The sequence below is a fragment of the Elephas maximus genome, chromosome 2 (genome assembly GCF_024166365.1).
Source record: "Elephas maximus indicus isolate mEleMax1 chromosome 2, mEleMax1 primary haplotype, whole genome shotgun sequence".
In the NCBI taxonomy this organism is placed as follows: domain Eukaryota; kingdom Metazoa; phylum Chordata; class Mammalia; order Proboscidea; family Elephantidae; genus Elephas; species Elephas maximus.
Genome location: NC_064820.1, coordinates 154,846,307 through 154,865,198, shown reverse-complemented (window position 1 = coordinate 154,865,198; position 18,892 = coordinate 154,846,307). Strand labels below are relative to the sequence as shown.

Genomic DNA, 18,892 nt, shown 5'->3' with positions numbered 1-18,892 from the left:
GCAACACCATAATTTGAATATCAATTCTTCTTCGGTCTTCCTTATTCATTGCCCAGCTTTCACATGTATATGAAATGATCCAAAAATACCATGGTTTGGGTCAGGCACACCTTAGTCCTCAAAGTGACATCTTTGCTTTTTAACACTTTAAAGGGATCTTTTGCAGCAGATATGTCCAATACAATATGTTGTTTGATTTCTTGACTGCTTCTTCCATGAACATTGATTGTGGATCCAAGTAAAATGAAATCCTTGAGAACTTCAACATTTTCTCCATTTATCGTGATGTTGCTTATTGGTCCAGTTGTGAGGATTTTTGTTTTCTTTATGTTGAGGTGTAGTCTGTACTGGAGGCTCTTTAAACCATGCAATATTCCCTTGTTCTTTTTACTGAGGTATAATTTACATATAGTGAAATTCACCCATTATGTGTATACCTGTCCCCAGCCAGTCGATTCTGACTCAAGGTAACCTTATAGGACAGAGTAGAACTGCCCCATAGGGTTTCCTAGGCTGTAATCTTTACGGAAGCAGAACACCTGATGTGGAGCAACTGATGAGTTTGTCCTGCTGACCTTTTGGTTAGCAGCCAAGCACTTTAACCACTGCACTACCAGGCCCCCACTTCTTTATGTGTATACTTCTGTGAATTTTGACAAATGCATACAGCATGTAACCAGCAATCAAGATACAGAACATTTTCATCACTTCCAAGAAGTTCCTTCATACCTATTGGTCAATCTCCTAAGCTGCCCAGGCCCTGGCAACCACTCGTCTGTTTTTCTGTTTGTATAGTTTTGATTTTTCCAGAATGCCATATAAGACTCTTAAAGTAAGTAGCCTTTTGAGTATAGATTCTTTCACTTGGCATAATGTATTTAAGATTTACCCTTGTTGCAAGCATCAGTAATTCATTATTGCTAAGTAGTATTCCATTATATGGATATATTACACATTGTTTATGTATTCATTGTTTGATAGGCATATGGGTTGTTCCAATTTTTGGCAATTATGAATAGAGCTGATATAAACATTCATATACAGGATTTTGTCCAGACATGTGTTTTTATTTTTCCTTGGTAAATACCTAGGATCACATGGTATGGTAAGTGTATGTTTAGCTGTGTAAGAAACTGCTAAACTGCTTTCCAAAGTGGCTGTACCATTTTGCATTCCCACCAGTAATACTTGAGAGCTCCAGGTGCTCTGCATCCTCACCAGCACTTAATGTTGTTAGTTTTGTTTTGTGTTTTAATTTTAGTGGTTCTAATGGGTAACTGGAAACCCTGGTGGTGTAGTGGTTAAGAGCTATGGCTGCTAACCAAAAGAATGGCAGTTCAAATCCACCAGTATCTCCTTGGAAACTCTATGGGGCAGTTCTACTCTGTCCTGTAGGGTCGCTACGAGCCAGAATTGACTTGACCACAGTGGGTTTAGTTTGGTTTTGTTTTAATGGGTAATTCTTTAAAGTTTTAATTTACATTTTTTCAATGGCTTAATGATGTTGAACAACTTTTCTTGTGTTTATTTGCCATTTGTGTATCTTCTTTGGTAAAGTGTCTGTTCAAATCTTTTACCCACTTTAAAAAATTGAAATTTTAATTTTCTTATCATTAAGTTGCAAGAATTTTTTATATATTCTGGATATTGGTGCTTTATCAGATATGTGTTTTGCAAGTGTTTTTTCCCAGTTTGTGGCTTATCTCGGTTGATTGTCTTTGTCCTTGAAAGATGCCATTTTTCCATTGGTGTTTGGCTAGAGTATGGCAGGTATTGCCAAAAAGGTTTTCTGTTGTTAGGCCACCCTTTCTCAGTCCTTGTCTAGGGTGACTAGGCTTTTTTTTTGTGACTTTTTTCTCTTTTGTCTGTACCTCTTGGCAGTTCCAGTTTGGAGGCTTCTGCAACACCCATCTGGGATATATAGGAGGCAGTAATAAAGTCTTTTTTTTTTTTTTATGCTTGTTGTTATGTCCATGGTTTTTAGTTATTTAAGAGCTAGGACCTGAGAGGAACGGGGCGGCGCTATCTTGATGGAACTGGAAGTCCATATGCTTGTCTTTCATTTATCAATCTTACTGAATTATGAGTTCTAGTAGTTCTTCATTGGTTGTCTTGAATTGTTACATATAGTCAAGTCTGTCACAAAAATGACATTTTCATCTTTCTTATATCTGTACCTTTTATTTATTTTTATCTTATTGCAAGCAAAAATAAATTGGATCGGTTTTCTCTATTTCTGAACTTTAGTGATGAATGTATCTCTTTTTACTTTGCCTGTATAAAATGCGAGATTTTTTTACTTTTCTCCTTCCCAGCATCTATGTTTTTGTGATACAATCTGAAGGTTTTAAGTCTCCATTTTTATCTTACTACCCATAATTTTCATTTCTATACCTCCTTACCTCTCTGCCTTCATCTCCTGCTCTCCTTCTTGCTCCATCTGCTCTAGTTACAGTGGCATCTTTGCTTTTCCTTCAGCGCACAGGCCTACTCTTGTCTTGGGCCTTTGCATTTGTTATTCCCTGTGCTTGAACTGGTTTCCCCCAGATATGCATGTGGCTCGCTTCCTTCCTCACCATCTGAAAGGTCTTTACTCAAATATCACCTTCTCAGTAAGACCTTCCCTGACCAATCCCCTAAAGTTGTAATCCATTTCCCTCTAGGCCCCCCTGTTCTCCTCCTTACTTTATTTTGTCTTCATAACACCTGTGGGCCATCTAACATACTATTTTATCTATTAACTGGCTTATCGTCTATTTCTTCTTTATTATAATTGCAGATACCATGAAGGCAGGAATCTTTCTCTGTTTTGTTCACTGTTTTATTCCCAGTACCCAGAACAGAGCCTGGTGCATGTAATATTTAATAAGTATTTATTTAAATAATGAACCTTTGTGTATTTAATATTTCCCTTCCACAACTTGGGGCTGTTAGGCCAAAGGGATGATTTTTTTTTAATTCTTTCTTTTGCCTTAAAACTTCTTTTTTTGCTTGCTTGTTTGCTTTAGCTTATATTTTATTTATTTGTACCAGGTAACACTTTTCATATGGTTTAAAATGGAAAAGATACAAAAGTGTTTGCATTGGAACATATCCGTCCTAATGCCAGACTCAACCACTGAATTCCTCTGCTCAGAAGCAACTAGCTTTGTCAGTTTTTTTACTTTTTTTAGAGATATTCCCATACGGCTTTCTAAAAAGTTGATACCAAGTTACACTGTAGGACAAAATATTTTACAATTGTGTCTACCCAGAACAATTCCTGTTCCCCTTTCTGTGTACTGTTCAACCCTCCTCACTAGTCAGCGTCAACCATTTTAAGTGACTATTACTATCATACTCCTGCTGAGGCAGTGATGTAGTGAAATGTTACTTGGCCAGTCCCCTTGAAGTTCAAAATCTAGGTGGGTTGGAAAAGTATCCACACATAAAATAACAAAGTATTTAAAAAGAAGGTCAAGATGATGCATATAAAATGTCATATTGTTTTGGGGTGCCCTCGAGTCAATTTCAACCCCATGTGACAGAGTAAAACAGCCTGTCTTAGTCATCTAGTGCTGTTATGGCACAAATATCACAGGTGGATGGCTTTAACAAAGAGAAGTTTATTCTGTCACAGTCTAGTAGACTAGAAGTCCAAATTCAGGGCACCAGCTCCAGGCGAAGGCTTTCTATCAGTGTCGGCTCTTGGGGAAGGTCCTTGTCATCAATCATCCCCTGGTCGAGGAGCTTCTCAGTGCAGGGATCCCAGGTCCAAAGCACACTATGCTCCTGGTGCTTCTTTCTTGGTGGTAATAAGGTCCCCAAGTCTCTCTGCTCACTTCTCTCTTTTATATCTCAAAAGAAATTGCCTTAAGACACAATCCAATCTTGTTAGATTGAATCCTGCCTCATTAACATAACTGCCACTAATTCCATCTCATCAGCATCATAAAGATAGGATTTATTACAACACATAGGAAAATCACATCAGATGACAAAATGGTGGACAGTCACACAATACTGGGAATCATGGCCTAGCCAAATTGATACACATATTTTTGGGGGATACAATTCAATCCATGACACTGCCCCAAGGGTTTTTTTTTTTTTTAATTATACTCACTCTCTCTTTTGATTAATTAATTTCCACGGTGTTTGTTATCTATACCTCATTTAACTATTAATTATTCAATGTTCTTTGGCATTTTATAATATTGTGGAAGTTAGTTAATCAAAGGAGAGAGTGAATAATTTTATCAGGGAAAATTTCATGGAAAGGGAAGAATACATTGACTTTGGATAGTCTGGGAGGGAGTGTAGGAGGAGAAGACTTTATTAGACTCTTTGCGTACACCAAGCTTATGTTTCATCAGTAAGATCCTACTAGGAACATATTTTTATGCCATGAGATTTACAGAGATGTATAAAAAAGCCCTTGTAGAGGAGAGAATATATATATTTATAACAAAGTAAGAGGAAATGCTATTAAAAAAAAAAAAACCACTGCCATCAAGTCAATTCTGACTCATAGCAACCCTGTAGGACAGAGGAGAACTGCCCCATAGGGTTCCCAAGCCTGTAAATCTTTATGGGAACAGACTGCCACATCTTTCTCCCAAGGAGCTGCTGGTGGGTTTGAACCACTGACCTTTTGGTTAGCAGCTGAGTGCTTAACCACTCTGCCACCAGGGTGCTATAAAGAAGTATCAGATTTTATAGTGATCCAGAGAGAGATCATAGGCAGTCAGGAAAATCAAGAGCATTTCTATAGGGAAAGTAGTGTTTAAGATGGAGCGTGAAAAATAAATAGGATTTTTAATAGGCACAGAAGGATAACACAGTGGGAGACTCCAGTACAAGCAAACTACAGCCCGCAGACTGACTGCCTGCTTTGTAAATAAAGCTTTATTAGCACACAGCCATGCCTATTCGTTTATGTGCTGTTTATCTGTAGCTGCATTTGTGCTATATTGGCAGAGTTTACAAGTTGTCACAGACTATATGGCCTGCAAATCCTAAAGTATTTACTAATTAGCCTTTTACAGAAAGTTTGCTGATCTCTGCAAGTAGATAGGATATAGGTGGGAAAGCATTATTGGTAACTATGGAAGAAAAGAAAATAAGTTATTTTTTGTAGCTGGTGGGATCAGAAGTAGAAGGGGTGGGTGGTTAAAGAGGAGATTAACCTTGAAGGAACAGGGTAGGGAGGACATTATCATTAGAGAGGAGAAAGAGGGGCCATTCCAGGCTGGGACAATAACTCAATAAGGCACAGAAGTGGCTTGTCCTTGACCATATTTTTCTAATCTATCTTTTGCTAGCCAAGAAGGATCAGGAAGGTGGAGAAGAAAAGAAATCTGTGCAGAAGAAAAAAATAAAAGAGTTGAAGGTGTTGGATTCAAAGACGGCCCAGAATCTCTGTGAGTAACTATGATCCCAACTATTTGAAATGTGAAGAAGTCTTCTAAGAATTTAATTCTGGCAGAATAATTATAGCATTTGAATGATAGTTGAAACCATGGGTTTGCCTCGAAGGACTCTAACATTTAAGGGGCAAGTAGACAAGGGGGAGACCTCAAAGGAGGTCCCAGCCTGAGAAAATAGCATCACATGGTCCTAAGAAGAGGGAGTACTCAACAGTGTCAAATGAAGACAAAGGACAGGTAAAATCAGGGCAGGACAAGTATATTTTGGATCTGGCATTAGGAGAGTCAAGAGCCTAAGCAAGAATAATTTCGGTATATATAATGGTTAAAAACAAAGGCTCTGGAAGATTAGACTTAAGAAAATGATGGAGAAAACATTAACAAAGGTGATTAAACATAAAGGAGTGTCATGTCTGTAGTTGTAACTTTATGGGTAACACAAAACTGAGGATATATTTTTTCAGTATTAACTGTCATCTGATTCAGTAAAGAAGTTGCTCATGTCATTGACGAAGAAGTGAAGTTCTGGCATATGTTTTTGTTCTTTCCCTTTGTTTTACTCATTAATGTTAAGGAAAATACCAAGTAACATTGATGCCAGAACTACATTCATTTGTCAGTTGCAAACATAGTTGACTGTGGATGTAAGAGTTCAGCAAAAATCAATGAAAGCATTCTCTAAGACTCAATCGCCTATGTGAACTTTACAATAAAGAGTACTGTATATTTTATTATTTGTAAATTGCTACCCATCCTTTATATCATTAAAATTTCTAATAAACTTGTATACATTTTTTTAATGCTATGAATCAATTCCATATTTAAATTCTGCCTCTGACACTTACTAGCAGTGGGACCTTAGACTGGTAGCTTACTTCTTTAAGTATTGGCTTCCTTTTCTGTAAAACAGGGCTAACAGTATCAACTTATAGGGGCAGTATGAATAAGGTTAAGTGAGATTATATATGTAGATTGCTTATTACGTTTAAGGCACGTCTTATATAAGGTATACACTCAATAAATGGTTGCTGTTTATTCATCGAAGACTCTAGGTGGTGCAAACAGCATGCTTACTGCTAATCGAAAGGTTGTAGGTTCAAGTCCACCCAAAGGCATCTCGGAAGAAAGGCCTGGTGATCTACTTCTGAAAAATCAGCCATTGAAAACCCTATGGTTCTGACACATGGGGTTGCCATGAGTTGGAGTCGACTTAATGGCAATTGGTTTGATTTGGGTTTTTTGTTTATTTGTTTGTTCGTTGTGGGGAAAGAAGCCACATTAGTTTGGGTTAAAGAATAAATGAGAGCTGTGGAAGTAAGAGAGAAGAGACTGTTGTATTTTTTAAATGCTGCAAAGTAAAGGAGAGAATATAGTAATTAGAGAGGGACATTGGGTCAGGAAGGGATTTTTTTTGTAAGATAGGAGAAATCTGATTATGCATAAATGCTGAAAGACAAGGTTTAATAATAGGGTCACCTCTTCTGTTGAAGGAAACCCTGGTGGTGTAGTGGTTAAGAGCTACAGCTGCTAACCAAAAGGTCAGCAGTTCGAATCTACCAGACGCTCCTTGGAAACTCTATGGGGCAGTTCTACTCTGTCCTATAGGGTTGCTATGAGTTGGAATCTACTTGACAGCAATGGGTTTTTTTGTTTGTTTTTATTCTGTTGAAACAAGAGGAAAGGCTGAGTATGTGGATATAGTTTCTGATAAACTTTTGAAGTCTTGGCACAGTTGTCTTCTAGATGATTCCAAAATAGTCCTTACCCAAGTCTTTTCTAGCCTGGCTCCTATTGAGGCTCCCCGATGCTGATAAGTTGCAGATGGCGTAAGAGAAAGCTGAACAAGTAGCTTGACCGGTGGCTTCAGTTTTTCTCAGGGGAGAAGAATGAGGCCTCAGAACAAATGGGGAAGTGGTGGAACAGCTAGGAGAATGGAGATATTTTGGAGGAGCTGCTGAGAGGGGATGGAGAGAGTGGACTGGGAACACACAGATGGATTGCTAGGCAGTGCTGAGGTCCCCGGTCTCATTGCTACCACTACCAATTCATAGACTCTGATCTGCAGAGTTTTCACTGGCAGTGCTCAGTAGCCCAGGTATAAGAATAGAGAAATGAGTTGACTGGATTAACCAGAGACTGGAAGAAGGAAACAAGAGAATTGGGAATAACAGTAGAGAATGAGTGAAATGACAGACGGTGGAGTCTGTGTTAAATAAAGAAGGCAGGATGGAACTGATACATTCAGAGAAAATAGAATAATCAGGAGATTGAGAGACTCCTGATAAGGCTGAAGAGTCAATTTAGAGATCAGAGAGTGAGAGAGCTTTCAAGTGGCATAACATAGTTTATAAAGAAAATGTTCTACATTCTACTTCGGTGAGTAGCATCTGGGGTCTTAAAAGCCTGTGAGTGGCCATCTAAGATGCTCCACTGGTCTCACCCCTTCGGGAGCAAGGGAGAACGAAGAGAACTAAAGATACAAGGGGAAGATTAGTCCAAAGGACTAATGGACCACATCTACCATGGCTACTACCACTGACTGCTCTGACAGGAATCACAATAGAGGGTTCTAGACAGAGCTGGAGAAAAATGTACAAAAAAATTCTAACTCACAAAAAAAGACCAGACTTACTGGCCTGACAGAGACTGAGAAACCCCGAGAGTATGGCACCCGGACACCCTTTTAGCTCAATAATGAAGTCACTCCCAAGGTTCACCCTTCAGCCAAAGATTAAACAGGCCTATAAAACAAAACGAGACCAAAGGGACACACCAGCCCAGGGGCAAGGACTAGAAAGCAAGAGGGGACAGGAAAGCTGGTAATAGGGAAACCTAGGTCAAGAAGGGAGAGTGTTGACATGTTGTGGGGTTGTTAACCAATGTCATAAAGCAGTATGTGTATACTGTTTAGTGAGAAGCTAGTTTGCTCTGTAAACCTTCATCTAAAGTACAATTAAAAAAAAAAAAGTGAGAGAGCTGAAAGTGTCTGTTAGGTTAGGAAATGGGATATGTCGTTTTAAGAATCCCAGCAGTTCAAGGCCAATGGCAGCTTTGAGGATGGAGTCATGAAAGTGGGAAACTAAAACAGAGTGGGGGGAAGTCCTTGATGTATATAGACAGAGAGGATCAAAGACTTCCTTTATGCGCAAAAGCACGGAATTATGGTGTTTTTAGAGTGTAGTGCATGGAGTAGTGTTGCTGATGTGTGACATAAATGTAGGGATTAATGAGTGAAAAAGTTGAGAGGTGGGACCCTGAAACACAGGACTCGGGAACTTGAGTTTTAATTACGTAGGCAGTAAGGAGCTATCTGAGGTTTCTGAGACTGACATTAAGAGAGCCCTCTTAGGAAGATTATCCAGCACAGGTTTATAGAATCAGTCGAGAGGGGAAGAGTCTAAGAAGAACCTGTCTTCATGTCTCATTTCCCGGCAGCAATCTTTTTGGGTTCCTTCCGAATGCCCTATCAAGAGATTAAGACGGTCATCCTGGAGGTGAATGAGGCTGTTCTGACTGAGTCTATGATCCAGGTAAGGAGCAAGGTCCTCTGCTGGAACTGGCTCTTCTGCGTGGCTGTACACTAGCCTCGTGTCCTCTCTGCCTAGCACTGTCGGCTTAGGGAATACTAGCTTTGGAGAAGCTTCCACCTCTCCTGATGGTTGGTTATTTCTGGTATATTTTCAAAAGTCCTGCCATCTCACTAATGTCTCTAATCCTCACCCCTCCAACACATGTTTCCTTCTTAATGGTCCTTGGGCAGAGTATGGGACTGACAGAAGAGCAAAGAGTCAAGTTAAGGCTCAAGTTTTCAGCTCATCCCCCTCAAACTGAGAACAGTCCCTCCTGTCTTTCAGAACCTCATTAAGCAGATGCCAGAGCCAGAGCAGTTAAAAATGCTTTCTGAACTGAAGGATGAATATGATGACCTGGCTGAGTCAGAGCAGTTTGGCGTGGTGGTGAGTGAGGCCTGTGGCCATAGGCTCTTCTCTGTCCCCACCCCCTGGACAGCAGCCTGGACACTTGCTATTTGCCTCTTGTCTAATTTGAACCTACCTTTTTCTTTCCTTCCTACTCTGGAACTCTGATCCTCCAAAGGAAGCTGAAACCTGTATATTTTTCTTATTTTTCTCTTTCTTGGCTGTAATGGAACTGGTTTTTCCTACCAGATGGGCACTGTGCCCCGGCTGCGGCCTCGCCTGAATGCCATCCTCTTCAAGCTACAATTCAGTGAGCAAGTAGAAAATATCAAGCCAGAGATAGTTTCTGTGACTGCTGCATGTGAGGAGTTACGAAAAAGCGAGAGCTTCTCTAGCCTCCTGGAGATTACCTTGCTTGTTGGAAACTATATGAATGCTGGCTCTAGGAATGCCGGCGCCTTTGGCTTCAATATCAGCTTCCTCTGTAAGGTGAGCCAGGGGGCTAGAGCAGGACAGCAGAGTGGAAAACTGCTGTTGGCCTAAGGTGATCTTGGCATGTCAGGACTAACAATTTTTTCCCTGACCCTAAGCTTCGAGACACCAAGTCCACAGATCAGAAGATGACGCTGTTGCACTTCTTGGCTGAATTGTGTGAGAATGACTATCCTGATGTCCTCAAGTTTCCAGATGAACTTGCCCACGTGGAGAAGGCCAGCCGAGGTAGGGCAGGTTGGGGTGAAGCTAGAAGATGGTTCCAGGCTCCTAAAGTCTCTTCATGAGAAGGGAGATAAGACACAATCAGGTTTTAGATCATTTTTAGTTCAGACTATTTTAAGTGGGAATGGGAGAGGGTTTAGGCATGGTGTCTGAGCTACAAAGAAGTATAAGGCAGAAGAGCAATCTCTATGTGTAGAAATAGGAAACACTGATATCTCCAATACCAAAAACCAGGTGGAAGAAAGGCAGGTGTTTTTAGTCTAGGTCAACACTCATTGTTTTTCTTATTCAGAAAAATAGATTGGCCCAACAAAAATCACACTTACTATCCTGGAACTAAGGCCAAAAAAAAAAGGAAAAAGGCTCTGCCCTGCCTTTATATTTCTGTATATATCTCCTTCTTCCCAAACCCTGTTCTCTAAAATAAATGAGACCAAGATCACAGGGGACTTCATATTCTTATTAGAGTCAATGAAGCCTCTCTTCTGTTCTTAGTACTGTATACCTTGTAGAGACTGGAGGGTCAACCATCAAGTAATTTATAGTTTCACTGGAAAGATGAAAACTTAGATATGTGAATGGCTAGAGGAGAGCGCATAAGAGAGCTAAATCAAGTACCAGAATGTGTGTGCAGACCCAGCTGTGACCTGAAGGGTGGAAGCTAAGGGGTATTGAGGCTGGGATTAGTAAACTCTTGCCGTCTGCTTTTGTGTTTTCTTTAGTTTCTGCTGAGAACTTACAAAAGAACCTAGATCAAATGAGGAAACAAATTTCCGATGTGGAACGTGATGTTCAGAATTTCCCAGCTGCCACAGATGAGAAGGACAAGTTTGTTGAAAAAATGACTATATCCTTTCTTAAAATGAGGGAACTGCACCCTAGAGGGAAAAGAAAACTTCTTCCCATGGTGGTGGGGGCGGGGGTAGGGGGAGAGGTGGTGAGCAGGGTAGACCTAATGCTATATAATTTTTCCCTCTTAAGAGTTTTTTTTCTTCTTCATTAAACACATAGTTCTTGAAACCATTCTCATTGTTGGAGCGTGGAAAGCAAACCATGCAGATAAAATACGGCTCCCTTGGTCCCCCTACCCTGTGCCATGTCTCCACTGCACACATACATGTACTCCCCTCGCTTCCCCTTCCCAAAGACTTCTTTCTGATTCACACTTCATGAATTTATTTGTAACAAAAATTAGGTTGTATTGCTTTTGTCACATATTGTTAGCCATCTCTCAATAGCAGTATATGCAGAACAGCCTCTTTATTAATTACCACCTCCTATTTCATAAGTGTGTCATAGTTGGTGGGTTACCATTTGTCTGTTTTGGATCTTTAGATTTCTCCTGTGCTTTGCTGTTTTTTTTGTTGTTGTTGTTGTTATATATTATAAGCAGTGCTGTGCTGTGTTGAACATCCCTGTGCATGCCAGCATGGATCTGAGGATTTCTCTGGTCTCGGTCCTTGACTCCTTTGCTGCACAGCTTTGTGAAGGATGCACAGGAGCAGTATGAGAAACTGCGGATGATGCATTCAAACATGGAGACCCTCTATAAGGAGCTGGGCGAGTACTTCCTCTTTGACCCCAAGAAAGTGTCTGTGGAAGAATTCTTCATGGACCTGCACAACTTTAGGAATATGTTCTTGGTGAGCAAGGCTACCTGGTGATGAAATCCTTTGGGGACATTTCTCACTCTCCACTGGGCTCATGTTGGCGAGTGTGGGCATGTGTGAGTGTGCATATTCTATGTGTTCATTTTTCCGTCCACAGCAAGCAGTCAAGGAGAACCAGAAGCGGCGGGAGACAGAGGAAAAGATGCGGCGAGCAAAACTAGCCAAGGAGAAGGCAGAGAAGGAGCGGCTGGAGAAGCAGCAGAAGAGAGAGCAACTCATAGACATGAATGCAGGTAGGAAGTGAAGAAGGGCAGATGGGTTGAGTGAGGCAGGAACATTTGGAGGGCTTCTCTGTCTAGAACTTAGAGACCAGGGAGAATAGCTCATGTCTGAGCTCAACTCCTGGCAAATAATTTTTGGCAGCCTTCTACTTCTAATATCCTGATGCTGGACTTTAACCCCAAATCACTTAAATGCATACTCTTAATTTTCCATGCCAAAATCTTTTTTTCTCTCATTCGCTGGTTTTTGTATTATGTCTCATCTCCCCAGTGAGTTTAGTATTGCTGTAACACATACTCTTTACTTCTTGCCTGTCCAAAGGTTCGTTCCTATGGCCTAGTCTCACACTCTCTGCTAAATCTTCTGTTCTTTTCCCCAAAATGTTTTCCTGGTCCTTCTCTCATCTTTTAATGGTGAATTGCCCTCCCTTTCTGCTTACTTCATTAAGTACTGTGTCTCCAGGACCTTAGCAGAATTGTACATACATAACAGATTGTAAATAGATTGAACTTCTGGAGGGGAGGGGACTGGAGCTGGCCACCGTCTTCTTTGTCCAGCAGAGTCTTTATTTCACTACCAGAAACATGTCTTTGTTGAAACATATGGTCTTAATTACTGGCCCTCTGTTTCCTGTCTCTGCTTCTTTCCTGCTGCTGATTCCCTGCCCCCGTCTCTCTGACTGCTCTCTCTCTGGGCGGCGGAAATACATCATATACTGCTCACGGCACTGAGCTGTTGCCACTCTTCCCTGAGCCTGAGGGGCCATGAGCCTTCTGCAAGTGAAGGGATTTTCAGGGCTGCCAGGTCTGACAAGAATCAGAGCACTCTGTTGAGAACAAAAGGCAAAGGCTGCTTGCTCTAGCACCTCTTACTTCCAAGACCTTTTCTTTGGCAGTTTCTGTCATGCTCCCATAGACCAGGATCTTGAGCCCAAAAGAAGCAGCTTACATTTCTTTCTTTTCTGTATACATTTCTGGGAAGCAAGTACCTGCCCTTATTGCAGCCACAGACTTTGTTCTAGTAGTGCTGCTAATGCTCACACCAAGTATCCTTCACCTTCCCCCATACCCCAGGCCTCCAGGGTTTGTCCCCAGGTACTGCCTAGGATGCCATGGGGAAAGGTGAAATCCAGCCGACATGTGGGATGAGGGCTGCACCCAGTCAACAGGGGGCGTACTGGACCTAGCCCTGTCCCCAGTCCCCAGGGCAAGCAAATGAGGTTGGAATGTAGGTCAGGTGCACTGGTGATGTTCAGCCAGCAGGTGGCGCCGGGAGCAGGGAGCCCCCGCCTTAAAGCTGGCAGCCAACCGGCACCTAGGGATTTCACAGTTTCAGATTTCGCCATCCAGAGCTGTTGCCATGGAAACTGGGCCAGGCTGGAGCAAGGATTCTACATTAACTCTTTGTATTCCCGCCAGGATGCTCCTCTTCATGTAGAGCTGACTTCAGAAAGATGTAGCTACTGGAGGTAGCACTTAAGTGAAAACGCACTCATTATCAGTGGTCTCTCATCTTTTCTCAGCCCTGCTCTGAAACCTGAACAAGGCCCTCCATGAGAGGTTTATGTAAATTGGAGTGAAATGCTTTAGGATGAAGAGGGAGCGATAGTGCCTTATTAGTTTCATAACCCCACTCTCTTTACTTATCCTGGTCTTGGTGTTGGGTAATTCTGCAGTTCAGTGTGCTAGTCCTAACTGGGGTGGAAATAAGGGGCTACTGCACCCTGCAGGAAAATATTTCAAGGTTTGCAGTGATAGTAGGCTATGAAATCCATTGTTTCAATCATTTCTAAACAGACTTGAGGTTGAGCCCACTTTGTCTGGTCTTAGCTGCCAGTCACTGCGGGTGAGGGGAAACAAGCAATAGCCGTGCATTCTTTGGGGAGCTTGATACTTACTGGGCTGCTCAGGCTGAAGAGTTTACTTTTCCATCTTTGTTCATGACAGAGGGTGATGAGACAGGTGTGATGGACAGCCTCCTAGAAGCCCTGCAGTCAGGCGCAGCATTCCGTCGAAAGAGAGGACCCCGTCAGGGTAAGTAATCACCTGGAGCCCAGGTGGGTGCTAAAGGGGTGAGGCTCCTCTGCTCCTGGTCCTCCTAGTCTTGGGCTAAAGAGCAGGTAATGACACCCTAAGGGTTTAGAAACTTCTACCACAATAGTGTTCTGCATAAGGAGTGGATTGTCTAGTCCTCTCTCTCCCATGTTAGAAAGTATCTACTGACTAGAAGAACTAGGGCTTGAGGGACTTACAATAAATCGGTTACATTTGATTATTCTTGCATTTCTCCCTGTTCTTAAAGCAGAAACCTGGAACAAGGGGCCATGCTGCAGGACACAAGGTGTGGGTGTTTGTTGATGAACAAAAATAAACCTCAGTATAAAACTGTACCCTAGATGTAGGAAGTGCAAAGAAAATATGAGTCCTTACTCTCAAGTTCACAAGCAAGAAAGACATAGAGAACTAATAGTAAAAAGTATAAAATCCTATAGAGAAGGCTAGGCACCATTATCCCCAGATGTCAGAACATGGAGGAGCATCTCAGTTGGAGGATTGTGCTATCTGAAAACCACCTTTTCTCAGGAGCTGTTAGCCTCCACTGTCTTTGCCTTCCCCCACTGCCTCCCCTGCAACCTCCTTTCCTGATCTTCAGAGATTTAAATGGATTACATTGAGCCAGAGCTTGTAAGAATTATGGGGACAAGAGGGCAAATGATCCAGGCATTAGTATAGGACAGGATCAATGGATAAATTTCCTTTAAGGAAAACGTACAGTGACTAAGAGACTGGTCCAAAAGAAAGCATAGCCAAGGCTACTCTCAGATGGGGTTTACCTGCACCATTGTGTCTGGTGAAGACGCTTTGGGGCTAGTAATGATGGATTCTTCCCTAGGTTGAAGTGTGGGAGTTACAGAAAAGGTATCATTAAGCCCTGGGGTTTCTTGCTTTACTTCAAGTTATGTTCCCCATAGGCCTGTTTGATAGGAGCTTTACCTGGAGGTTATTGTAAAGAGTTATGTAGCTTGCTTTGACACAATGGTAGGACCAATATAGTACCTGTTACAGCCTGGAAAGGGGGCTTTAGGATCAAGCTAGTCCACAGAAACTCAGGATCCTGGCCCATAAGTTACAGATCACAGAGCTTCATCTGTAATGAATCTGTATTCATGCTCTGCACACCCAGAGGGAAATTCCCTTCTCAGGGCCCTTCTGTATGACTTTAGAACCTTCCCTAAACAAAGGCTCCCTAGTCACAAGTCTTGTCCATTTTCTGGCACTCTGTCAATACAGCCTCTCTAGAAGGGAGATGAGATAAATATGATGGGCTGAGAACTTTCTGGGATAAAGAGTTTGATCTTACAGATAGGTGTTTGGGTAGAAAGTACAACTAGTAGTATTTCTTTTGTGTTTAGTCTTCAGAGGTTCTTGAGACATTGTTTCCTACCCACCCTATAAGGCAATGTGGCCTTCAATTAAGCATTTCTAGCCAAACGAAAGTATGTTGGATCTTACAGTTTTTCGCAACCCACTCAGCTCATTGTCAACCAGCATCAGACTTTTTGATGGGGAATTCCCTTTTAAGCCTCTTCCTGTGGAACTATACTAGAATCCCAGATGCTTCCTATACACAGGCAGCCAGACATCAAGGGCTTCCCCCTGCTGGGGAAGCCCCATTCTCCACTTCTTCCAGGACTTGCAGGCAGAGGAAACGGATTTTGTTGGAACTTAACCTTTCAGCAGAGAACCAAAATAAGTCAAACTGCTGTTCCCCAGTGCAAGAGGGAATAGGAGTAGACTTATACTAGAAGATAGTGAAGTGAAAAGAAGGTGAAAATGAGAACTGTGTATTTTTTTTAATTGGCTCCAGCCTGCAACTTTATCTTCCTGGACTCTGGATTCAGTAAACACACTGGGATTATATCTGGAGACTGTCTTAGGGGTGACATTTCTAGTTAACTCAGGTAAGCTCTTTAGACCTTGGTGCATTCACATCATGTAAAGTAATGTGGCTTTACATTAAACATTAAGCAGAAAATAGGCATCAAAGTGAAGTTCAGTGAGCATAGGATTAGGCAGGGATCAAAAGACCCAAATTCGAGTCTAGCTCTGATGCTGTCTGTTACCTTAGGCAAGTCAGTGTTCCTGGGACTCGATTTTCCCATGTATAAAATGAGTTGTTCGAGAATGGTCTCTAGGGTCCATTTCAGCTCCAACAGGTTTTTTTGTTGTTGTTTTTGGTATGGTGATAATAAGATTAACAGGTAAAGAGAACAAAGTGGCTGAACCCAGAAAGCCCCGTTCTCAAAATACAAAGTTTCACGTGGCTGTGGGTTTCCCTTTGTGGCTACTGGACTTAGCTGTTGCACCCCTTGCCTGGCTGGCTGTCTCTGACTGGACCTCCTGGCTGATTCCTTTGAGTACTCCCAGCATATCTGCCTCATAGACCTCCTCATTCCCAAAGAGGCAGCTGCCCCTATTCAAAGACACCAGCCTTTTCCCTAGAATTTAATGGAATGTTTAAAAAAAAAAATCCTCTGAACTCTGGAGATTTGAGGGAGTGACCAGTATACAAAGATCCATTGAGAGTTGGAAGAAGAGGGTTTCTATCAGGGCTGGTTCATTAAAAGCAACATGTAAACTGCTATGATCTCTGCAGGGTGTGGGAGAATAATGGTTTGAATGTCAAGGGGAAGAATCCATGTGATTGTATTATAGCTACTATTTCAGGCTGATGATTGAGTCAGCTTGTGGTTTTAATGACTCAACTTTATCTCCATGACTGAATTCTGGCCTCTTGTATACAGGCTATCTGCTCACTGGCAAAAAGTTAAGGGAAGAAAGAAATTTGTCATCCCTCTCTGCCATTCCTTCTCTCTACCACTTCACAGCTTACCTAAACTCCACCAACCCTAATACGACTTAGATTTGGGAAAGACTTTAAAGACTTCTAGTGATTAACGTTAGTCTCCTCATCCTGTTGCCATCAAGTTGATTCTGACTCATAGCAACCCTATAGGACAAAGTAAAGCTGCCCCATAGGGTTTCCAAAGCTATAGTTTTTACAGAAGCAGACTGCCACATCTTTCTTCTGCTGTGAGCAGCCAGTGAGTTGGAATCACCAACCTTTTGATTTACCAGCCAAGTGTTTAACCACTGCGCCACCAGGACTCCTAGCCTCTTCAAAAATAAACCCAAACCCATTGCTGTCGAGTTGATTCCAATTCATAACGACCTTATAGGACAGAGTAGAACTGCCCCATAGAGTTTCCAAGGAGTAGCTGGTGGATTTGAACTGCTGACCTTTCGGTTAGCAGCTGAACTCTTTAACCACTGTGCCACCAGGGCTTCAAAGGTAAAAGGAATTAAGACCCAGGTAGGATAATTGACTTGTCTAGATCTACATAGTTGGTTACCAATAAAACCAAAACTGTAGCCCACTTTTGTAAATCCAAGTCCAGGGCATTTTTGCTGAAGTTATAGGATTGGACAGGAGATGACAGTGAGTCCTCTGTATGACCTAGATATTTTTTCATACCTTCAGGCAAAGAGAGTCCTAGACTGATACAGTTGCCTCAGGGAGGCTTTCTGATGACAGGCTTGTCTAGAGAAGGTTGATAACAGTGTTTCCTGTACCATCACTTGTCCTCCCCCCACCTTTTTTGGTAAAAAATAGGACAGGAATTCTAATTAGGAGAGTCTGAGCCAATAAAGAGTTTTTAGGATGGTAATGAGCACCCCATCTGTCCTAGTTTCCTCTTCCCTAAGGAAGCTTATTAACAAGAGCACTTCCTCTTTAGTAGTAGTTCCTACCCTGTGTTTTATAACAGTCCTTTTCCAAATCATTAACCTTTTTTTCATTCAGCTGTATACTGGTAGTGTATGGTTGATTTTGCTGGTGTTTTTATCCTTGTCCACCCTAACTTCTAAGAATCTGTCCTCAGAGGGCTTTGACCAATGTCTCAAGATTGTTTCCTTTTCCCCACAGTTTTATAAGTTAATAATCTTCCATGATCCCATATAGTCAAAATATTTCTCTGGTTCTGTGGCTCCTTCTCAACAGGCTTAACAAGTACCCAAGTTAGGGAAAGGAGGGGAGAGGTCATTTGTTGATTATTCAAGCTTCTGAGCATAATTTTAGCAGTGGAGGCAGAGCAGTAGCCAGGATTCTTCGATTCTGTTGATTGTGTTGCCAGTTTCAACAAGAACTTTCTTATCTCCTGCCTTAGGCCATCTCATGTCCATCCCTAGTGTATCTACTCTATGGGCTTAAAAGGGAAGTTCTGGTCTTCTCCCAAACTGTCATCCACTCCTAGTTTTTAGAAAATCTGTAATGCATCAGAAGCTTCTTGAGTCTAGAAAATCTAGGAGCACTGCTTGATTTGGTACACGGGTATCTTAGAGAACTTCTTTACAAAAAAACAGGTTAAGACAGGCCACACTTGAACTCTGACATGTCCTGTGTTGCCTAGCACAAGTGTTCCCAGGGTCTGGAACCAGTAGTTATTTCACACACATATGCACCCCCAGAGTTATATACACCCCCCCCCCAAGTAGTTGCAGTATTTTCTCAACTGCTGGAGACTGAATTCAAAGGAACAGTAAGGCGATATCAAGCCACTGCCGCTCTGGACATGAGAAGCAGGGTCCTAGAGAAGAGGGGAAACTAAGTGGGTCTGAGGAGGATTTAGCAGGTGAGGAGAGACTAGGAAAACCATATACACATAGATGTCAACCCAAGCGGGCTCCTTTTCTTCGCCTCTCAGTCACTGAGACAATACAGTAAAACCTGCAAAATCGAAACATACGTAAGGCAGAAACCTGTCAGAAGGAAAATGCAAATATTTTTCACTAAAACGAGTGATAGAAAAGTTGTAAGACTTCACCCTGTCAAAGGCAGAAAACTTGCGAGACCCAAAAAAATAAAGCAGTTCCAGCTCACGCGGGTTTCATAATCCCAG

General features: G+C 41.9%; 1 protein-coding gene across 1 annotated transcript in view; it reads left to right on the top strand.

Annotated features, from left to right (window-relative positions):
• The window catches only part of DIAPH1 (diaphanous related formin 1), a 111,026-nt gene that overhangs the window by 87,773 nt on the left and 4,361 nt on the right, over positions 1-18,892 (top strand). The window contains exons 18-26 of the mRNA XM_049873908.1: positions 5,304-5,402; positions 8,844-8,938; positions 9,263-9,364; positions 9,575-9,814; positions 9,916-10,045; positions 10,765-10,889; positions 11,521-11,685; positions 11,810-11,945; positions 13,881-13,967. Of these exons, the coding sequence (XP_049729865.1) occupies positions 5,304-5,402; positions 8,844-8,938; positions 9,263-9,364; positions 9,575-9,814; positions 9,916-10,045; positions 10,765-10,889; positions 11,521-11,685; positions 11,810-11,945; positions 13,881-13,967 (1,179 nt within the window). The remainder of the gene's footprint in view (positions 1-5,303; positions 5,403-8,843; positions 8,939-9,262; positions 9,365-9,574; positions 9,815-9,915; positions 10,046-10,764; positions 10,890-11,520; positions 11,686-11,809; positions 11,946-13,880; positions 13,968-18,892) is intronic.